Raw genomic sequence first — 20,431 nt, 5'->3', positions numbered from 1 at the left:
AGGTTTACTGTTTGTTCCCTTGGCTGGTACAGTATGAATATGGATGTGGGCTTTGAAGAGTCTAAGACGAAGAATAAATTGTCTGACTGAAGCACATTGTTCAAACTTCAATGAATATAGTCAGCCTCTTCAACTCAGCTACAGCTCTGTTTCTTCCACCTTTATCTGTCACTATACTACATGTGCGAGTCAACAATTTCATGGAGGCTACAAATCAGTAAGCTGCATAATTGCTTGTGTGTTTTTTCCACTTTACTTTTCTTAATTTCTCATAATCCACTATTTACCTCTATTTTATTGTAAATAATAAGGTAACCTGATAGAGAAAAAATAATCTTCCAATATTAATGATTTCACAATACAGATTTGTTATAGCTTTGCAGTTGCCTTTCGTAGCTTAGTGCAAATGACGGATTTATTTTTTTATTGAGGTCTCAAAAAAAATCAAGAATTTGTGGCATAGATTCAACAAGGTGTTGGAAACATTCCTCAGAGATTTTGGTCCAAATTGACATGACAGCATCACGCAGTTTCTGCAGATTTGGTGGCTGCACATCCATGATGCAAATCTCCTGTTCCACCACATCCCAAAGCTGCTTTATTGGATTTAGAGCTGGTGACTGTGGAGGCCATTTGAATAAAGTGAACTCATTGTCATGTTCAAGAAACCAGCCTGAGATGATTTGAGCTTTGTGACATGGTACATTATCCTGCTGGAAGAAGCCATCAGAAGATGGGTACACTGTAGTCATAAAGGGATGGACATGGTCAGCAGCAACACTCAGGTAGGCTGTGGCATTTAAACAATGCTCAATTGGTACTAAGGGGCCCAAAGTGTGCCAAGAAAACATCCCCCACACCATTACACCACCACCAGCAGCCTAAACTGTTGAGACAAGGCAGGAAGTATCCATGCTTTCATGTTCTTTATGCCAGATTTTGACTCTACTATCCGAATTTCACAGCAGAAATCAAGACTCATCAGACCAGGTAATGTTTTCCCAATCTTCTATTGTCCAATTTTGGTGAGCCTGTGCATACTGTAGCCTCCGTTTCCTGTTCTTAGCTGACAGGAGTGGCACCTGGTGTGGTCTTCTGCTGCTGTAGCCCACCTGCTTCAGGGTTCAACATGTTTTGTGTTCAGAGATGGTAGTCTGCATACTTTGGTTTTAACGAGTGGTTATTTGAGTTACTGTTGCCTTTCTAACATCTCTAACCAGTCTGCCCATTCTCCTCTGACCTCTGACATCCACAAGGCATTTTCCTCCACACAACTGCCACACACTGTATAATTGTTTTTCTTTTTCGGACCATTCTCTGTAGACCCTAGAGATGGTTGTATGTGGAAATCCCAGTAGATCAGCATTTTTTGAAATACTCAGACCAGTCCGTCTGGCACCAACAACCATTCCACATTCAAAAGTCACTTAAATCCCCTTTCTGAACTTCAGCAAGTCATTTTCACATCTACATGCCTAAACGCATTGAGTTGGTGCCATGTGATTGGCTGATTAGCAATTTGTTTTGCAAAGCAATTGAACAGGTGTACCTAATAAAGTGTATGAACAAATCACTCTGTAAAAACCTTCTTGGATTTATGCAGGAATAAAATTGTAAAGTTTGGGGAGGGGGGTGCGCTACTGAAGAGGAGATTTATGGCTCAGTGCACTCTAAAACATGGAGAAATATGGAATGGTTGGATGAAAACAACCCAATCGCTGGGTTTGTCCATATTTTACTCCACGCTGGGTTGTATTTAACTCAGCATTTTTTAGAGTGTGTAGCAGCCTTTAAAAATATGTATTATAATGGAAATCTATTGACACAAATAGATAAAGTTCTTTATTAGAAAAACTTAAAAGTGCATTTTGGACTTTTTCTTTCCATTAGTTAGAATTTTCTTTTTTCCTTTTTTTTTTTATGAAAAACCAAAAAAAATAAATAAACTTAAGGTTGACAGATGCATGAAAAAACTGATTTTGTCAGCAGTGTCTCCCCTTAAGTAATTACAGTTTTATCTTTTCTTTAACACTTCAAGTATGGAATCTTGATTATCTTTGGACAGATTGTAATACACTACTTTTTTCTTGCATTAGCATTACACAACTCTTGGCTCATTTCAGCAGATTGTTTGGCTGACAGATGGTGAGGAGTGGGTATATTAGTGAATAAACTGCTACATGCTGACTAGTGAGAGAAGTCTGACCTCCTCTATCTATCCACACTTCTGCTGACAGAGATGCATGGCTCTCGTTTCTGCCTTGACCTGTCCCAACAGCCCTGCCCAAAGACCCTCTGGACCCACATCGTGCTGAATGTTGTCCGTTTGTGGTTAAGGACAACAACTCTTAGATTTGTGTGAGCCATTCGGTTATAGACACACACATAAATGTGGCTTTTTACGGATTAAAAATATGTGCCAAAAACATGACTTTGGCCAGTCCAACATGTTTGTCGGTACTCTGATTTAAAGCACCTTGTTTTAAGACCCAAAAAAAGCTGAATTACAGCCAATTTAAGTTTTGAGTGTGTATGTCCGTGTGTGAGAATGAGAGAGTGAGAAAAATAGGTCTGAACAGTTGCTGCTAATGAGGGGGAAGTAATTGAGTCTTTGCTAAAGTGAATTGTGATGCCAAATGTCTGTTCACTTCGTTATTCAAAACTGAGCCTGTTTAGCCCCGGCAAGTTTCAACCCTTTCATTTCTGCTCTGACAAATCAAAGCAGGGTGAAAAGGACAGAAAAAGAAAGAAAAGACAAGCGCGCTAGAGAGGAAGTAATGACCATTCCATTCGAATTTAAATGCTATTTCACTCCTAGCTGTCACTGCATTTTCGATATTTCACGATCTGCTGAAGACACAAAGCCATTGCTCTCTTTGGCCTCAAGAGTTTCTCAGTCGTGGTTTTGTCAGGTCAGTACAGTAGACCAGATTAATCGAAGGATTATGCTATAGCATGTAATCTCCGCTTCTATGAACAACGGAAGGAGCGAGGAAAGGAGCCACTTAAGTCACGAAACGCTTGGTTGCTCTGAATGCTGATGATGCTGTTAATTGGCATATGGGGCGAGGGCTATGCGTTAATGGTGCTTTATATGATGTCTGAAACAACTCTCAGGACCCGAAACGATTTCCCGCTGATTATTTGAACAAGCGAATGAGTGACAAAAGCTATTTTAAAGCACATTAGTTACGATTTTCTGTAGCTATCAGAATGAATTACAGGTGTGATTGACCACTGAGGTGAGAGAGTAACAATTATGATTATGTGCAGGTGACTGTAGCGCTGAAGACAATCTGGAGCATGCTTTTTTTGAGATTTCCAGAACCTTCGCCTCATTTCGTATCCTTTGGGGAATGTTCAGATTTTTTTTTTTTTTCAGGTTAAGGTCTCCTTTAGTTTATCTGCCATTTTCCCGCTTCCTTCCCTCCCCCCCCAACCTCTCATTTCTCATTCTCCCTCTCTTTTCTTTCTTTCACTCGCTGTTGCTCCCCCTCTTGGGAGATCGTGTTGTGTTTGAGTACGTTGAGGGAGGGCGTCTCTTTATCACCTTCCCCCCTCCCCCGTTTTCCTTCTCTTTTTGCCTCCTCCTCTGATCTCTCTTTTTCTCCCCATTTCTCTCTGGGCAGCGGACAGCCCATTAAATCTATACAGCGGTGTGAAGAAGATGATGTGAAATTACTGTCTGATGAGAGCGTGAAAGGCCTGATTGCTGTTCAGCATCAGGAGCGAGGCTGGTGCAAAGTCTCTGATGAGGGGGTAATTTCGCAGGGGTTCTCACAGTGAGGGGGCAGGAGCGACAACATCAGATTCTTTCAAGTGTAGCAATCCTATCGACCAATAGAAAAGGAGCTCAGGCAGCAAAGCCATTTGTGTGTGTGTGTGTGTGTGTATGTGAGAAAGAGGAAGCTTTTCCTCCTGTAGATTAGAAAGCTGATGGACAAAGACTGATATTGGATTTAGGTTTGACTAATATGGGGTTTTCAGTGGGTTTTAACCAATCGCTTTCTTAATTCACCATTAACCATTATCTGACAAGTCATAAATCAAGCAAGTGACCCAACAAACACAACTTATTGCCGTTACTGAGAAAAAAATGGTTTCCATATGTCTTTTGTGATCATCCTACATGTGCCTTGTGTGATCTTGTCGCTATTGAAATTTAATGCAGTGTTACTCGGATTGCATCATCTTTACACACAAAAAGGTCCACACTGCACAGCATGCTTAATTTGTCCATTCTTTCAATGGACATGTATTTCACAGTATTTCCACTTCTGTTATTCGGCCAAGCACAGGTATCATTATTGGTCAATGTAATGTAATATAGGCAGATTAAGTTTTAGAGTTTGTGTGACCTGTACAGAAGATACAGCTATAACATGATTGAATATAATGTTAACCAAAGGAATGTCATGATTACATCTTGACTGCTGCATGATCTCTAATTACACACCCAGACTGCTCAGCCTCAGAGTTCAAACATTTCAGGAACAATAACTGAAAGATTTGCTGTCAGCAATGTTGCCTGAGCATGATAAACATTTGTTGTTGTGAAAGAGAGGGCCGTAGGCTTGAGGGTGAAGGCTTGGGTGATGTAAAGCTAATGAGATGTTAATTGAGAGACAGCCAAGAGAGAGAGACCAACCCATTTAAAGTCTGAGAGCCAAGAGCATGGGAAAATAGACGGGGAGAGAGGGAGTACCGGACGGCCCTCCGTAGGGCAGCGGACTCCCTGGGCAGTTTACCATTTGGATTTTTTCTTCTCCTGATTACGAGTGCTGTAATGAGCATGAAGATCTCGGCTCACTCAATCATTAAAACAAACAAAAGAGTCTCCCCAAACTCACTCTCTCGCTTATTCACACACACACACACACACACAGTGTGTCCGGCAGGCACTAATGAACATTTCTCAAATAAGCTAAAAGAAAAGAAATGACACAGAAAATATCAACAAAGACAACCGCAGCGGTGCAGAAGAAAACCCCGCTAATTAATTTTGTAACCCCCCTCCTCTTTTTTTTATCTGTCTATACATCTCTCTTATGTTTCTCTCCTTCTCCCTCCACCCCTTGTTTTCACTGCAACAGTGATTTAAATGTCTTAATTTTCAGCATCTGCTGTTTTAATAGGGTTTTTTTTTGTGATCAAAGCAGCATGTCTTAATTGAGAGAGAGAGTAATTCAGGTGCAGGAGACGGAGAAAGTGAATCTCTTGTCTAGCCTGGAGAGAACAGAGGTGGACAGCAGATTGGGTGGGGGGCATAATGAGGGACAGGGCTTTCCCATCAGCCCTCTCACTGCACATTTTACCCAGAGTCCTTTGTATTTGTCCATTAGTTGCCCTACGTAGACCTTTTTTGTCCAGATATGTATGTGGCGATTGGTTTACAATATGTTACAGGCCCAAAGGGATGGAAAGTAAGCCCCTACAGCTCCTTTTTGAAAACAAGGCACTACAATGATGTGTTAATGAGTTTGGGGACTGTGTTCTAACAAGACAAATATGCTCAACATTTAGACAGTGTTTCAAAGATCCAAATTCTTCTTATGATAACACAATGTGTGTGAATTTTTGTGTGTGTGTGTGTGTGTGTGTGTGTGTGTGTCACACACTCACACATTGGCACACGCACACCAGTGTTCACTTCAAAGAAAACCGGCAGATTAGGGCTCATTATAACATGTTAAATAGAGGAAAAATTCAACAGAGCTTTTCAATAGTGGCAGACTAATTTACAGGAGCCCTGTGTGTGTATAACAGACACCTCAACGTGCAATTAGTCTTTGTGTGCATCGTTGAGGTTGTTTATCAGTTTAAATTCAGACTGTGGAAAAATATTCTTTGGTTTCTTAACCCAATGATTTGATTTGTGCAACAAAAAAAAGTATAATTAATAATTATCCATATCTATGTAATGTCTATATACTGTAGGTGTGAAGCTTGAGTTTAGTGCGTTGGAAATTAACATTATTTAAATTATGCTGTCAAAAAAAGTGTTCAAAATGACCTCTACACGCTTTAGTGTTTGCCTATACCTTAGATTTCAATTTGCCAACCACTTTCTGCTAAGATATGTCAGGAAACTATAGATAGCGCAGGCTAATGGGTTTTAACGCAGGCTGATGTTATTCACAGCATTAAACTACTTGACACAACCTGATTGGTTCATGTTGCATACACAGACATTGAGCATTCTGCTTTACATTTAAAAGGCTGGTTAGCATTCACGAGAGCATTTTGCAGCATGCTTTTAGACTTCCTCTGAAACCCTCCACCTTCCCCAGCTCCACCAGTATCTCCACCTGATCTGCCACTGGTTATGCTATTTGTTCAGTAGCAGTATGTACAGCAGTACAATATAAACATAAACATAGTTATCATCACTTAAACGTATACAGGTCCTCATAAATCCCAGTTTCATAAAATGGCATTAACAGTTTGTATGCATTAATGTTTGCATAACCTGACATCCACCCAACACTATTAATCATAGTTCTTCCACCTCATGGGATAAATCAATAAAAGTGTGTTTGGGTCAGCTGTACAGGACCTCGGAGGGCTCTGCAGGAGACAAAGAGGAAATTGCTGGCCCAAATGAAAGAGAACATTATGATGTTAAGTGGAGAAATTGATTTCAGAAGCACTGCAGAGCAGCTCAGCATGACACACAGGAGGACCACAGGATGAAAAGATTTGAAAATATGAAGAAATAAGCTGCAATAAGTTCAGCTGCAGTGGGCCATGAATGCATTTAAAGCCATAGTTCACCATAAATTGAATATTCCCTCATTATTTACTTGCCCTGTTTGGAATTTAAAAAAATTTGGATGCATACATTTTCATACAGCAAGTGTTCTTGTGTGTATTTTGAGAGATTGTGAGGCAATTTTGTGGTGCATGCATCATAAAGGTGATGGGACATCATGCAGGTTTTGGTCAATGTGAGGGTAATTAAATTATTTTTGGGTGAACTATTTCTTTATGTCTCTCAGCATACCTGCAACTTATAAGCAATTAATCTTGTAGACGCTTAAACAAGATGACCCCATTTTCCAAGAGACAAAAAATGCAATCATATCCTTTTGAGAGAGTGAAGAAGAAAATGGAGGATGACTTTTGAAGTCATATCACTTATTTACCTGTGTGTTAACAGAGAGAAATTTTACTCAAAGATGACGTGTGGAACAGGTTGCTCCTTCGGTGCACTGAGGGCCTGTGGAGATTGATCACTGTGTGTGTGCCTGCAGGCGTTGCTGTAAAGCTGCACATCTGCATTGAAATGCCGCCCGGGATCTCTGTGCATGGAAAAATAATATTTCAGTGAGACTATTTAAAGCCTGTTGGGGCGATGCTACTTTGCGCTGCAAAAGCATCATATACCATATGCATTATTTATGGACGCCATCTTCATAATAGCGCTTCCCTCAGAGAGGAGAAAGCAGCCTAATGGACCGCCCAGAGGGGTGGAGCTCGCTGAATGTGTATTTAATGAAGTTAGAACTGTTTTTACAGTATTTAAAATAGGAACTGTGTTTAGAAATATGATTGCAAATGTACGTAACTTATTGTGTTCTGGTGTGTCAGAGAGAGAATCCGTCATCTCCACTACAAGTCTTTCAAATCCATCACTGTGGACCAGAACACCTCATCATCACATACTAGTACTTTTTATAGTCCCTATACTTGACACATGAATCTAGTTTTGCCTCGGAAATCACAGCAGTCTTCTCTTAGTGCCCCTTTTCCTCCATTGCCTTCTCCAGTGTTATTCCATTCGACTATAACATGTTAGTATCTTGACATGAGTATCTTGTCTGAAAGATGCAGAGCGTTGTCTATATGATGCCTATATATATATATATATATATTTATATATTAAAAAAGTATTTTATCCTCACCAAGGATGCATTCATTTAGTCAAACATACACTAAAAATAATAATTTTGTGGAATATAATTACAATAACTAACTGTTTATTCCCGTGACGATAAAACTGAATTTTCAGCATCATTACTTCAGTCTTCAGTCAGTGTCACATGATCCTTCAAAAATCATTCACGTATGCTAATTTGCTGCTCAAGAAACAGTTGTTATAGATGTAATGTAATATTTTATTATGTTAACACTATAAAACAGTAGTGCTGTTTAATATTTATGTGGGAACTGCAGTTTCTAGGATCTCTTGATAAATGTGTACTGCAGCTCAAAAGATCAACGTTTATTTGAGGTAGAATTCTTTTGAAAAATTTTTACCGATCAATTTAATTCATACTTGCAGAGTCATAACATCAATTTCTTTAATAAATAAATAAATACAAATCTTACTGACCCCAAACTTTGTATATGTTATAGTGAGAAAAATCATCATCTGGTCAGCTCTGGTTACCTGTTCTACTAAATCATCATCAGCAGGAGGCCAGAGTTTTGATTTCCTGCCCGTTTCCACAGTGATTGTCATGGGGAAACCAACTGCATCCAAGCAGCGAGTTCCATCCAGTTAGGCTCTTAATGTATGGATGGAGGGAAAGATCTCTCTCTTTCTCTCTTTCTCTTTCATATTCCTCTTAGCCCTTTCAATTAATCTCTCTGTTTTTCTCACGCACACACACTCACGCTCCTTTTCTCAATTTCTCCCTCCTCTCCCCCCATAATTAGATCTGGTTAATTTACACTGTGTGGCGCGCTGGGAAGAGGCAAGTTGTAATAATGTGTGTGTGTGTGTGTGTGTGTGGAGTGGGTTATTATGGAGAGGGGTATAAAACGGCTCTGCTTTGACTGCTGAATCCAAACTGCTACTGCTACATCCTCTTAGCTTGGTTGTGTTATTGAGATTCGTCCTGGCACATTGTGTGTTTATATGTACATTTTTCACCTGTGCATTTGCATGTGCTCTGCAGAGTGATTCATCTTATGATAAAATAAGCTCAGGTCTATTTATGTTGGTGTGTTTTCATGAATAAACGTATCTGTGTGTGGCAGGAGAGTCGGGGCCTCTGCCAGTTCCAAATTTTATGTATGAGGGCAGAGGACAGGGGCCCTTAAGGGGGTTCTGCAATTTTTTTTGCATATCTGGAACTTCATCTTTTACACATTTGGTCTTATATTAATGGATTCTTCAGTGCATGTTGTTTGTAGGCCTTCATAATGAAAATATAATAATTTGCTCTGCCTCTGAAACATTTTTCCTTTTTGGCTGATGGCCTATTTTTCAAGTCCTCCTCAAGCACCTGTCTCACACCCTAGCAGCGCTGCTCCATTCCAAGGAGGTGACATCATGAAAAAACTGATTGGCTAATGGCACCACACTGTTAGAATTGACTACCCTGAGCTGTCATGTCAAAAGCAGTTGACAGGGAAAAATATGGTTTTATAGACTTATTAAAAAAATATAGACTTCTTCTGTTTCTTATTGTCTTATTAACTGCTTTAGCAACTGCCAGAGTCCCACATCTATTTTTTTAAGCACTATGCTTTTATATACAATTAGTTTATAGACTTAGTTATATACATTTAAATAAATCAAATATGGTTATATTTAAATTAAAGCTATTTAAACTTTAATTAGTTTTGTACATTTATTTTTATGTTTATTTGATATTGTTTGTCAAACAAATTTGTTGTGTCAGGCTACCAGTTTCACGTGTAAATAAATTATGGCACAATATGGAAGTAAAATTAATTGAAAATGTAATTTCATGTTGACCTCACAGGTGCATGCAGTAATTTTCCCTCAGTTAAAAAAAGTAAACAGAATGTGTTTAACTAGTATCTTTAAATAGCATTTTTGATGCTATATCAAGTTACATCAAAGTCTATTAAAAGCAGAAATTAACATGAATTTTTTATGTACTGATCTTATGTGTTTGTAAAAGTTGAAACTGGACTGGTGGCATTTGAGAATAGGATCTTGATCACAGGGTGTATGTATGTTTTAGCAGGTGTCTCTAAGCCACCATTTGACCACTGAATGTTTGGGGGAGGTTGCCGGTCACCAGTAGTGACGGTTATTCTGCTAATTGTCTCAAGAGTATATAACTGCGGTAGTAACCTGCTCTAGACAAGGCTTTGTTGATTAGAAACCAATCCTTGGTGCTCAGAGTGGTGTTTTAATGGCAGATGCTCCATGGCTACAGCTGGACCCTCTGTGGAACTCCGTAGTAAAGGACAGAGCAGCGCAGGGGGTCCCACTATCATATTGTAGTCTCTTTCTCAGATGTACCTTATACAGGTGTGTGTGTGTGTGTGTGACTGGCTTTTTTTGTTTTGTTTTGACATCATTTACATAAAAAGATAAAAGTAGCAGTCAGGTATCAAAGTAAATAAATAACATATTTATGCACGACAATAAAACAAATCTGAGATTTGAATACTTTGTTTGCTTTGTTCTAGCACTAGAACGCCTTGATGGTTGAGGCTGTGAGGAATGTTTGTTTAAAATGTAATCAGCTTGCTGCTCGCTGTGAATCCGTGAAGAAGAGAGGTTGGAGCATGTCAGGAAATGCCACTTCTCTCATTAGCACACCGCCCAGAAGCAGTGATGCTGAAACACTACCAATAGACAAAGAGATGAAAACAAGGAGAGAGAGACAGAGTGCAGGAGAACAGAAGGACGGGGAGGGAGGAGGAGTTCACAGAGAGATACAATATGCTCCAGTACCCCCACTGGTTCAGCCGCTACACTCTCAGTCCTGACTGTTTGTGTTTACATGTGAAATTGAGTGATGTGCCGGTGCCAGAGTGAGGAAGGGTGATGGGGCTGAAGCAACGCAGGGGTGCTTGCTAATGAGAAGCTAAAAGCTCAAAGCGGAAGACCTGATGAAACATAACTGAGGAAACATTCTTCACAGGGGAATTTGTTCTTCTGTGTTCCTGTACCTGAAAGAGCAGTGGCGTGAGGCCATTGGTTTGATTCCTAGGAAGAGACAAACCTTATAAGACATAAACTGGAAGAACCCCTCTTTGTGCCAATTTGGCCTGTCTATTGCCATTTCTGGTCAAAACATAAAATTGCAAATTAAATGCATATTTTAATGCTATTTTGCACAGAAGAACATGATAGTTAATCTTATACCCGTGTTTGCCTATCACCAAGACCCCGGACAGTAAGAAGACTTTGATTGCATATATTTGAAAAATATGCTGTATGAGACATAATGTGAATGAATACACAAGGACAAATGATGCAAATCTGAAATTCATTCCAGCAGCTCAAATGACAAATTATTATTTTATGCTTACAGTAATAAATAATGTTTAGGCTTAAAGGTTTTTACATCATTTTAAACACTGAACAAATGCATGTTAATACTTTTATATCAAATAGTATATTGAATAGTGTTGACCTGTTTATATCTCAATCTTCTAGTCTTTGGTGAAAAATTATGGATCTGCTTCCAGTGGGTAGAACATCCATAGAATAGTCCCCATCCTAATTTTTTTTATTTATTTTTTTTATCCATTTTACTCTTATGTACATCAAAAGGTACAACTTATCTGTTGCTACTTCTATTTTGACACAACTTTAATGTTGCATGAGTGTTGACTTTAGTTGGTCCAAGAAACAACATTCTGGATCCTTTTCAGTCTGGCTTCAGAGCTAAACACAGTACTGAATCTGCACTTTTTAAGGTAGTAAATGACCTCTTACTATCTGCAGACTCTGGTAACTGTACTATTCTTCTATTATTGGACTTAAGTGTGGCTTTTGATACTGTGGATCAGTACATACTAGCATTTATTAATTTGCTACTTGTGGCCTACCAGTAGTGACTTGTAATTAAATTGGTAAAAAATTGTTAAAGGGTAGACAAAAAACTGTTTGTGTGTCATACTTTGAGTGTATTTGGTTCCTTAAACACAACAAACTAGAAAAAATAACTTTTACATAATACTTGAGAGTGGGCTTTATATGCACAAATAAGATGTGACTGTGAGGGCACATAATACAGCCTTTGGAGCTTGCGAAATGCAAATGAAAGCAGGTCGCTGTATTGCAGACAAGATGCGCTGATGAGAAGCTGTTTCGAATGACTGAATTAATCTTATAGTTTGTGTGGATTTATTCTATTATTCAAACCTACATGCTATGTTGAAATAATGCAGGATTTCCCTCATTATGAACTTAAAAACTGCGAAAATTATTGAACCATGCGATATAGCTAAACACACTCCCCCACCTAAATTTTGGACCTGACAATATATAAGTATACAGAGATTTGTAAAATAAAATTCCTAAAATAAAATAAAAAAAACGACTTTTTCACTACAAAACTAGTGGAATTTGCTGTTTTAAAATTGCATGGCATTTCCAGGTTATTCGTGGCGTTACAGACCCTAAAAGCATCTGATGCACACTTTTAATCACTTTAATCACTGGTACACCAATGTTATTGCTTGAATGCTCAGTTACCTTTCCTTTCTGTAATCAGATGCCGGATTTGTTACCCCGTTTTGTTCCGGGACCTCACAATTTACAAATTAAGCACTGCATGTTCCAAAATCTCGACTTAAATCCAAAGGTGACAGAGCATTCTCAGTTCTTGGTCCTAAGCTCTGTAATTCCCTACCTTTATCTATTAGACTTTCCCCTACTCTTTCTACATTTAAATATTCTCTTAAAACATACATTTTTTCTCAGGCATATGTGTAATTCGATATTAATTATTAAATGAATTAAAAAAAATGTAGTCTTAAATATTGTGTTAAATTGCATGATGTTTCCTGTCTTAATTTTATTACTTTTGTTTTGGTTTCTTTTCATATTTTATTATTAGTGTTTAAACTGTATTGTACAAGGATGTTTTGTTTGGTATGTTATGCAGCACTTTGGTCAGCATTTATGCTGTTTTAAAGGGCTATATAAATAATCTTGACCTTGACCTTGACCTTGACCAAGCTCTTTTAGATGGTTGAACAAGTACCCTACCAGCTGGCTGGGCCTGACTCGAGCAGTGCACAGACTTGATGAATCTGGTTATGTTTGGTAGTTGTAGACCAACTTTGACCAGCGATAAAGCATGTTAAAAATACAAGTTCGACCTTATATTGACTTGGTTTTAACAGCAGGGTTGTGAAACAGATGACTTGCAGTGTCATTAATTGTGAGTAAATACAATGACTTTTTGTGAAGCATGCAATTTCCACACCATAAAGAGTGACACTGACCTAGACGTGATGTTGTTAAAGAGAAAGAGATGTTACCGACACAGTAAATAATACATGGAATGGGAAAGTTGATTGAAATCACAGTGGAGTGATAAAGCAGAAAAATAGAAATAGTGGAGACAGATAGAGAGAGTTTCATTCGATTTATGCCTTCCTTTCTGCGTCTCACATCTCCTGCAGAGGCAATCATTGAGATATGTGTGAAAGCCTTGAAAAGATGCCTTTCTGGGAGCCCTTTTTCCCTTCCTTCTCTGAGAATGCTTTTTTTCCCCCTCGCTTCTGCTTGCCTTCTTTGACTCACACAATACAAAACGACCAGTTACAGAAGCACCACTGTGTGAGTTTAAGCTGCCAAACACCACCCGGAGATCCTTCTGAGCTCGATGATACTAGATTAGCTGGAACAAGTATATCAGTAGGACACAAAAAGAACACAGAGGGGTAAGTGAGAGAGGACGCAGGAGGGGCCCGGCCCTCTTGTTATGCTAAGAGTGTTCCGAACGGTCCCGCTTGGTTCAAGTTAATTACGACCAACATTTAAATAAGAGCACTTGTCTTGAGGACGGTGGTTGGCTGCGGGAGAGACAGACCTCGTGCTAATTGTGTTTGTGTTTCCAGCTCCTCCCCTCATCTCCAGCCCTCTCTCAGTATGAGCTCCTGCGGGACACGCTGTGTGAGCCGCAGCCCAATGAGAGGCTTTGCAAACTCACTCCCAGGGTCCAAATCCTGATCATCATACTGTAACTGGTTGCTTCTGGCTTTTCTTTTCCTGCAAGATATTTGGACTTTTATTGAGCGGCATCTGACTGCTGAAATAACAATCCATCTGTATGCACTGTTTCAAATGCTCACAAGCTTTTTCTGGTACTCAGTGGCCATGCACAGATGCACAATTTAGCTTGATTTCATTTCTTTGGGCAATGCAAGTAAGTAAGTAAACTGTGTAAGAATAAATGATTGGTTATGGAATCAGTAAACAGTGTAGATTTGTGTTTGTGTACTTTCTTTTTTTTGTTGGCTCGTCGGAGGGAGTTTTTGTGTTTGTTTTTTTCGCTGATGGGTAATGTTGTGTTCCTCTGTCCACTCAGTCCCTGCAGACACTTTGAGGTCATATAATTCAGTCCCATGCGAATAAATCAAGATATTTGAATCCTAATTTAAACATGGAATGTCATACAGTATGTGTGTGTGTGTGTGTGTGTGTGTGTGTGTGTGTGTGCGTGTGTGTGTGTGTGTGTGTGTGTATATATATATATATATATATATACACACAGTACAGACCAAAAGTTTGGAAACATTACTATTTTTAATGTTTTTGAAAGAAGTTTCTTCTGCTCATCAGAAGCAGCAGAACTGTTTCCAACTTTGATAATGAATCATATTAGAATGATTTCTAAAGGATCATGTGATAATGATCCTAAAAATTCAGCTTTGCATCACATAAATAAATTATAATTTAAAGTATAATATAATATATCACAATATAAAAAAAAACTGTATTTTTGATCAAATAAATGCAGGTTTGATGAGCAGAAGAAACTTCTTTCAAAAACATAAAAAATAGTAATGTTTCCAAACTTTTGGTCTGTACTCTCTATATGGTGTATATATATATATATATATATATATATATATATATATATATATATATATATATATATATATATATATATATATATTAGGGCCGGGACTCGATTAAAAAAATTAATCTAATTAATTAGAGGCTATGTAATTAATTAATCGAAATTAATAGCATTTTAATCGCATATAAATATTTGACCTGAGAACAGTGAGAAGTATTTTTTTTTTCACATGGATTTATAGTATACCATTGAATAATGACTGAATACATAAGCTTAAGCAACAAAATATTGTTTATTTTTGTTCAACCAAGTCTAGCAGATCAGTGCAATTTTTGCCATGAAGTGTAGCAATAGCATATTTAGAAACAATTTAGAAATAGTACATTTCAGAAATTCAGGAAGCTTATAGGTGCTGGAACCTTCTGTAAAGTGTTTTTTTAAGTAAAACACAATACTGTCAATTACATTCAAAACATTGGAAACACTGACTATTAGAAAACATCTCTCTGTTGCTTCAGAGGCCATAACATACTAAGTCCAACTCTCAATAATCTTGGCCAAAACAATAAAGAGTTCAACATAAACTGTTGCACCAACAAAATAATACATAGTTCAACATAAAGTGTAAAGTCCACGCTAGCTGCTATATGTTTTGCGTTGAGGTGATACTTGAGGCTCGATGTGCTGTGGTGATATGCGAACGCTAGTTGGTGCTTCAGTATAATCGGTCCGCCGAAACTCATCCAATGAGAAACGTTCCGCGGTGCAAAAATATGTTATTAAAAATGCGGGATTTTTTTTCTGTAATAAATTAATCTTAGTTAACGCGTTATTTTTGTGTAATTAATTAATCTCAATTAACGCGTTAAAGTCCCAGCCCTAATATATATATATATATATATATAATTTAAATGTTTTTTAAAGAAGTCACCAAGGATGCATTTATTTGATCAAATATACAGTAAAACAGTAATATTGTGAAATATTATTACAGTTAAAAATATTTGTAATATACGTATAATATACTTTAAAATACAATTTATTCTTGTCATAAAGATTATTTTTTTATCAGCCATTATTCTAGTGTCACATGATTCATCAGAAATCACCATAATACTGTGTGCTTGATTTGGTGCAAATAAACATTTCCTAATATTATTATTTATAGGATTCTTTGCTGAATAGAACTTTCAAAAGAATAGCTTTTATTTGAAATAGAAATCTCTAGTAACAGTGTAGAAGTCTTAACTGTCACATTTTGATCGACTGAATGCATCTTTTCTGAATAAAAGTATTTATTTTGCTGATCGTACGTTTTTGAATGGGTAGTGTATTCTTCAAAAGCAGTCCATTAAGCTAAATGAAATTGGAATTGAAGATTCATATCGTATGCCTGAACATACATTTAACAGGAATTTTCAAAGACCTGCCACATGTTTCTCAGTGTTGTCATTATTTCTGCAGCATCAGATGAACATTGTACTTCTGAATATGTGAATAGATCAGAGCACGTCAGATCTTGTATTTTGGATCTTGTATAGTTAATTATCTGGACCAGCTCTTTGTGTACTCTTATCACTTTGTTTTGAGAAGTTGAGGTAGAGAAGAGTTTTAGCATGATATGGTGGGATATTGAAAGGCCCAAATGAAAGCTTTTTTGTCCTACTCTACTTCATCACTTTTGTAAACTGTGCTTTCTGTAAGGATTTGCATATTGTTCTTTTTAAGTGTTCAGGTGGTGGTGTTTTGAATTGCAGTTACGTGGATGGCCTTAATGTGTGTTTGAAGGGTTAAAGTAATCTGTCTTTCTCTGTCTCTTTTGTCTTCAGCAATGGCAGATTTTCATGTGCAGCCACGTTCAGTGCGTGCAGAGCTGGGAGGTGTTGGGCGATTTCAGTGCCAAATCCATGGTCTGCCTGAGCCAGTCATCAGCTGGGAAAGAGACGGGCGTCCCGTGGATACCTCTGATGACAGGTACTACTGTAAATGCATATGCTTATTCACAATGGCGTTTAAAGGGATGTACCCAGTGTTACTGGCACATACATGTCCCCCTCTCAATGTGGGCCTGTCTATGTTTGTCTTTTCTGTGCAGGTTTACTCTGTTGCCCACGGGTGTGCTGCAGATAACGGGTGTTCGCCCTGAGGACAGTGGTATGTACTGCTGTGTCGCACACAACAGTGCGGGAGTCAAACACAGCGCAGGAGCACAGCTAACAGTCTCAGGTATGATCAAAAATACTTGAGTCTTTCCAGATCATTTTCTTTCTGTAACTCTCTTTTACCTTTTACTTCCTGTAGGCTCCCAGTCATCTGTTTACAAAGAACCCATGATCCTAGTGGGCCCTGAAAACCTCACGCTCACAGTTCACCAGACCGCCATCTTGGAGTGTGTTGCCACGGGTTATCCTCGCCCAATTGTTTCGTGGAGTAGGCTGGGTAAGACTCATTTAAGTTTCTCTTTAAATTGCCTCGAGTGGCTCTCAGAGCAAAACCCAGCGCAGCCCCTGAAGGAATGCTGCAGAGAGCTTTAATATGCTCTCCACTACACACTATTAGACTATAAAATACCCAATCAACTAAAAAAGAGAAATGGCAGCAAGGTAATGTAACATGATGCAAGACAGAGATGAAAATAAATGAGCCGATAAATCTGTATCTAGAAAACCTTCTCTTAATTAGGTACTAAATTATTGACATCTTATTTTTCTCCCTAAAGTCTGTTAATGGTATTAGTTAAGGTGTCTAGTTTAATAATTTAGTTAGAATTAAAGGCATAGTTCACTCAAAACTGAAAATTCTGTCATAGTTTACTCCCCGTTATGTTTTTTTCAAATCTGTATGACTTGCGTTCTTCAGTGGAACCTAAAAGAAATGTTTTTTTTTATTCCATGATGTTCTTTTAGAATCTATTGTTTAATTGTACAGTCAAAAACATACTTCACAATCAGTGGCATAGCAAGTCAAGCCCCCCCCCTTTATATTATAATATAAATGATTGGAAATAATAATGTTGATTAGCCTATTTGTAGCACACAGACGTGTTTGCAGCATGTTTTGTAGTGTTCCTGCTTTTAATATAACACAAATCTTAGCATTTAAATTCTTTCAGTTTTGTCACAAAGTACAACAATAATGTTTTCTGCTCTTTAATGTAGCGTGAGATCACTGTATTCACCTCAGTTCAAGCGGCATATGTGAATCAGTCATCATTTCCTCTTGTCTACAGCATGCAATAAACATGAATGAATATCAGAAGATGTAAAAAAAAACAAATGTCTCATGAAATCGATGAATTAAATAGTCAATAAAACCGCTTGTGAGGTCATAACAGTTGAAACATAACAACCTATCAAACCCATTTTTTAAGTCTTGTGACCCACTCGAGGGCAACGACCTATGGTTTAAAAACCACTGTTAGAGTAAACTACACTGTTAAAAAAAAAAAAAAAAACATTCATAATAACAGATGTTACTTTGTTACTTGAGCACCAAATCAAGCTTCTTTGACCGATTTCTGAAAGATCATGTAACACTGAACCCTCAAAATAATAAAAATGTTTAAAAAAACAAAACTAATAATTCTTCAGATTACAGTAATACATTATATTTTAAAATATATTGACATAGGAAATGTATGTTTTAAATGTTAATAATATTTAACAGAATTACTGTTTTTACCATGTTTTCGATTACCGTATTTTTCGGACTATAAGTCGCACCTGAGTGTAAGTCGCATCAGTTCCAAAAATACATCATGATGAGGAAAAAAACATAAATAAGTCGCACTGGACTGACTATAAGTCGCATTTATTTAGAACCAAGAACCAAGAGAAATCATTACCGTCTACAGCCGCGAGAGGGCGCTCTATGTCTTCAGTGTTGAGTACAGGAGAACTGAGCAGCATAGAGCGCCCTCTCGCGGCTGGAGACGGTATGTTCTCTATTGGTTCATTTCTCTTGGTTCATTTCTGTCGGTTCATGTCAAATTAATTTTGATAAATAAGTCGCACCTGACTATAAGTCAAAGGACCAGCCAAACTATGAAAAAAAGTGTGACTTATAGTCTGGAAAATACGGTAAATAAATTCAGCCTTGTTGAGCATAAAAGGCTTCTTTCAACAACATCACAGAAATATTACCAACCCCAAACCTTTGAACATTACTGGCTTAGTACATCAGTCTTGTTTAGTTCAAAAGATCCAGACAATTCCATTTTTTTTTATTATATGACCCTATTTAAAAAAGCTGGCTGTATTAAAGTAATTTACACTCCAATCTGCTGAAGCCAAATGGTTTATAATGGTGAAAGAAACTCTGTCATCCCTCCTGCTAAGACATGGATTTCGCAGATCAAATTGGCTGATACTGTACAGTGAGATTGGTGTCTGTGTGAAAAATAGCTCATTTATTTTTAAGCGTGCTCCGAGTTCTGAAGCCACACGCTTGAAAATGGTTTCAGACAATTTTGGTCATTGAACGCTCTTTGCCACATCTGTCTGTCTTATCTTGATGAGGATTAATGAAGATAAAAAAGAGTGTCTCATCTTTACTTCTGAGGTGGTGTTAGAGTGATTGATGTCATTTTTCTGTTGGAACATGTTTATATCTGCATTTGTGTGTGTGTGTGTGTGTGTGTGTGTGTCCCTGAATTAAAATGAGGAAAATATTTTTTCCTTCTGAATCATCCCATCTTGAGGCCTGTAGCATTTTGTCTTTGCATTTAAATAACCAGTTCAAACCATGTTCATGTATTTTAAGGTTAACATATCCTACTTACATTTATTCTCCCACTCATACCAACCGCTCTCTCTCTCTCTCTCTCTCTCTCTCTCTCTCTCTCTCAAGCAAGATTTCACGGTGACTCCCACACTTGTATAATAATCCATTCTCAACACCTTCTTTTCTCCCAGCTATTATCTAATGTGATTCTCCCATTAAGAATGTAAATGATGGTCTCTTCCTGTGATGGCTGCTAATCAGATTGTGGATATTACCTTCTGCAATGTTGCTGGAATTAACTGCTAACACAATGGGATTTTGCTGGATTAGATTACAACGGGAGCAAATCATGGCTAAGCTTAGTAATGAATGTGATAGATCTCCAGCAGTTAGTGATTAATGCCATTCTGCATTTATGTCATCTACTTTAGGAACCAGGGGTTTTCCTGAGTTCAGTTTGCTCAAATATACTTCCAAGCTGATTCACACCTAACTGTAAGCGCACACATTATGGGACGAAAGGCCTGGCCAGTAAAACAGGATACAAACATGTCAAGGAGGAATAGATTAGCCTGTGAACCTAAAATCTGTCCCCATTTACTAATTTCATTCCAGGGTCACCCTTACAGTCGAGTTTGATTTGGACCTGTGGTCCAAAACATTAGTAAGAATAATGACATGGACAATAATATTCACACAAATCAACAACAATCCAATAATGTGCAATGGCTGCAGATTCTGCTGTAACTGTTGCAGCCTCTTCTGTTCTTAATATGAGCATTTTTTAGGATATATATGTATAAAAAAAATGTCACAGTTTCTTCAATATCTGTATGTATTTTCGCTGAATATAATTAAAATGTAATTATTATTAAATTGTATCCCTTTTACCCATTTTTCAGTCTTGATATTCCCGGAAGACTAGCAGGTGAAATCTGTTTTTTTGAGAAAGTGAC

At 37.8% G+C, this 20,431-nt stretch overlaps 1 protein-coding gene across 1 annotated transcript in view; it reads left to right on the top strand.

Annotated features, from left to right (window-relative positions):
- igdcc3 (immunoglobulin superfamily, DCC subclass, member 3) overlaps positions 1–20,431 on the top strand; it is a 72,327-nt gene that overhangs the window by 30,643 nt on the left and 21,253 nt on the right. Inside the window, exons 3-5 of the mRNA XM_052560317.1 lie at positions 16,583–16,727; positions 16,849–16,979; positions 17,055–17,192. Of these exons, the coding sequence (XP_052416277.1) occupies positions 16,583–16,727; positions 16,849–16,979; positions 17,055–17,192 (414 nt within the window). The remainder of the gene's footprint in view (positions 1–16,582; positions 16,728–16,848; positions 16,980–17,054; positions 17,193–20,431) is intronic.

Source organism: Carassius gibelio, chromosome B7 (assembly GCF_023724105.1).
Source record: "Carassius gibelio isolate Cgi1373 ecotype wild population from Czech Republic chromosome B7, carGib1.2-hapl.c, whole genome shotgun sequence".
Taxonomy (NCBI): domain Eukaryota; kingdom Metazoa; phylum Chordata; class Actinopteri; order Cypriniformes; family Cyprinidae; genus Carassius; species Carassius gibelio.
The sequence above is the reverse complement of the archived record's forward strand: the minus strand, read 5'-3'. Positions and strand labels throughout refer to the sequence as shown.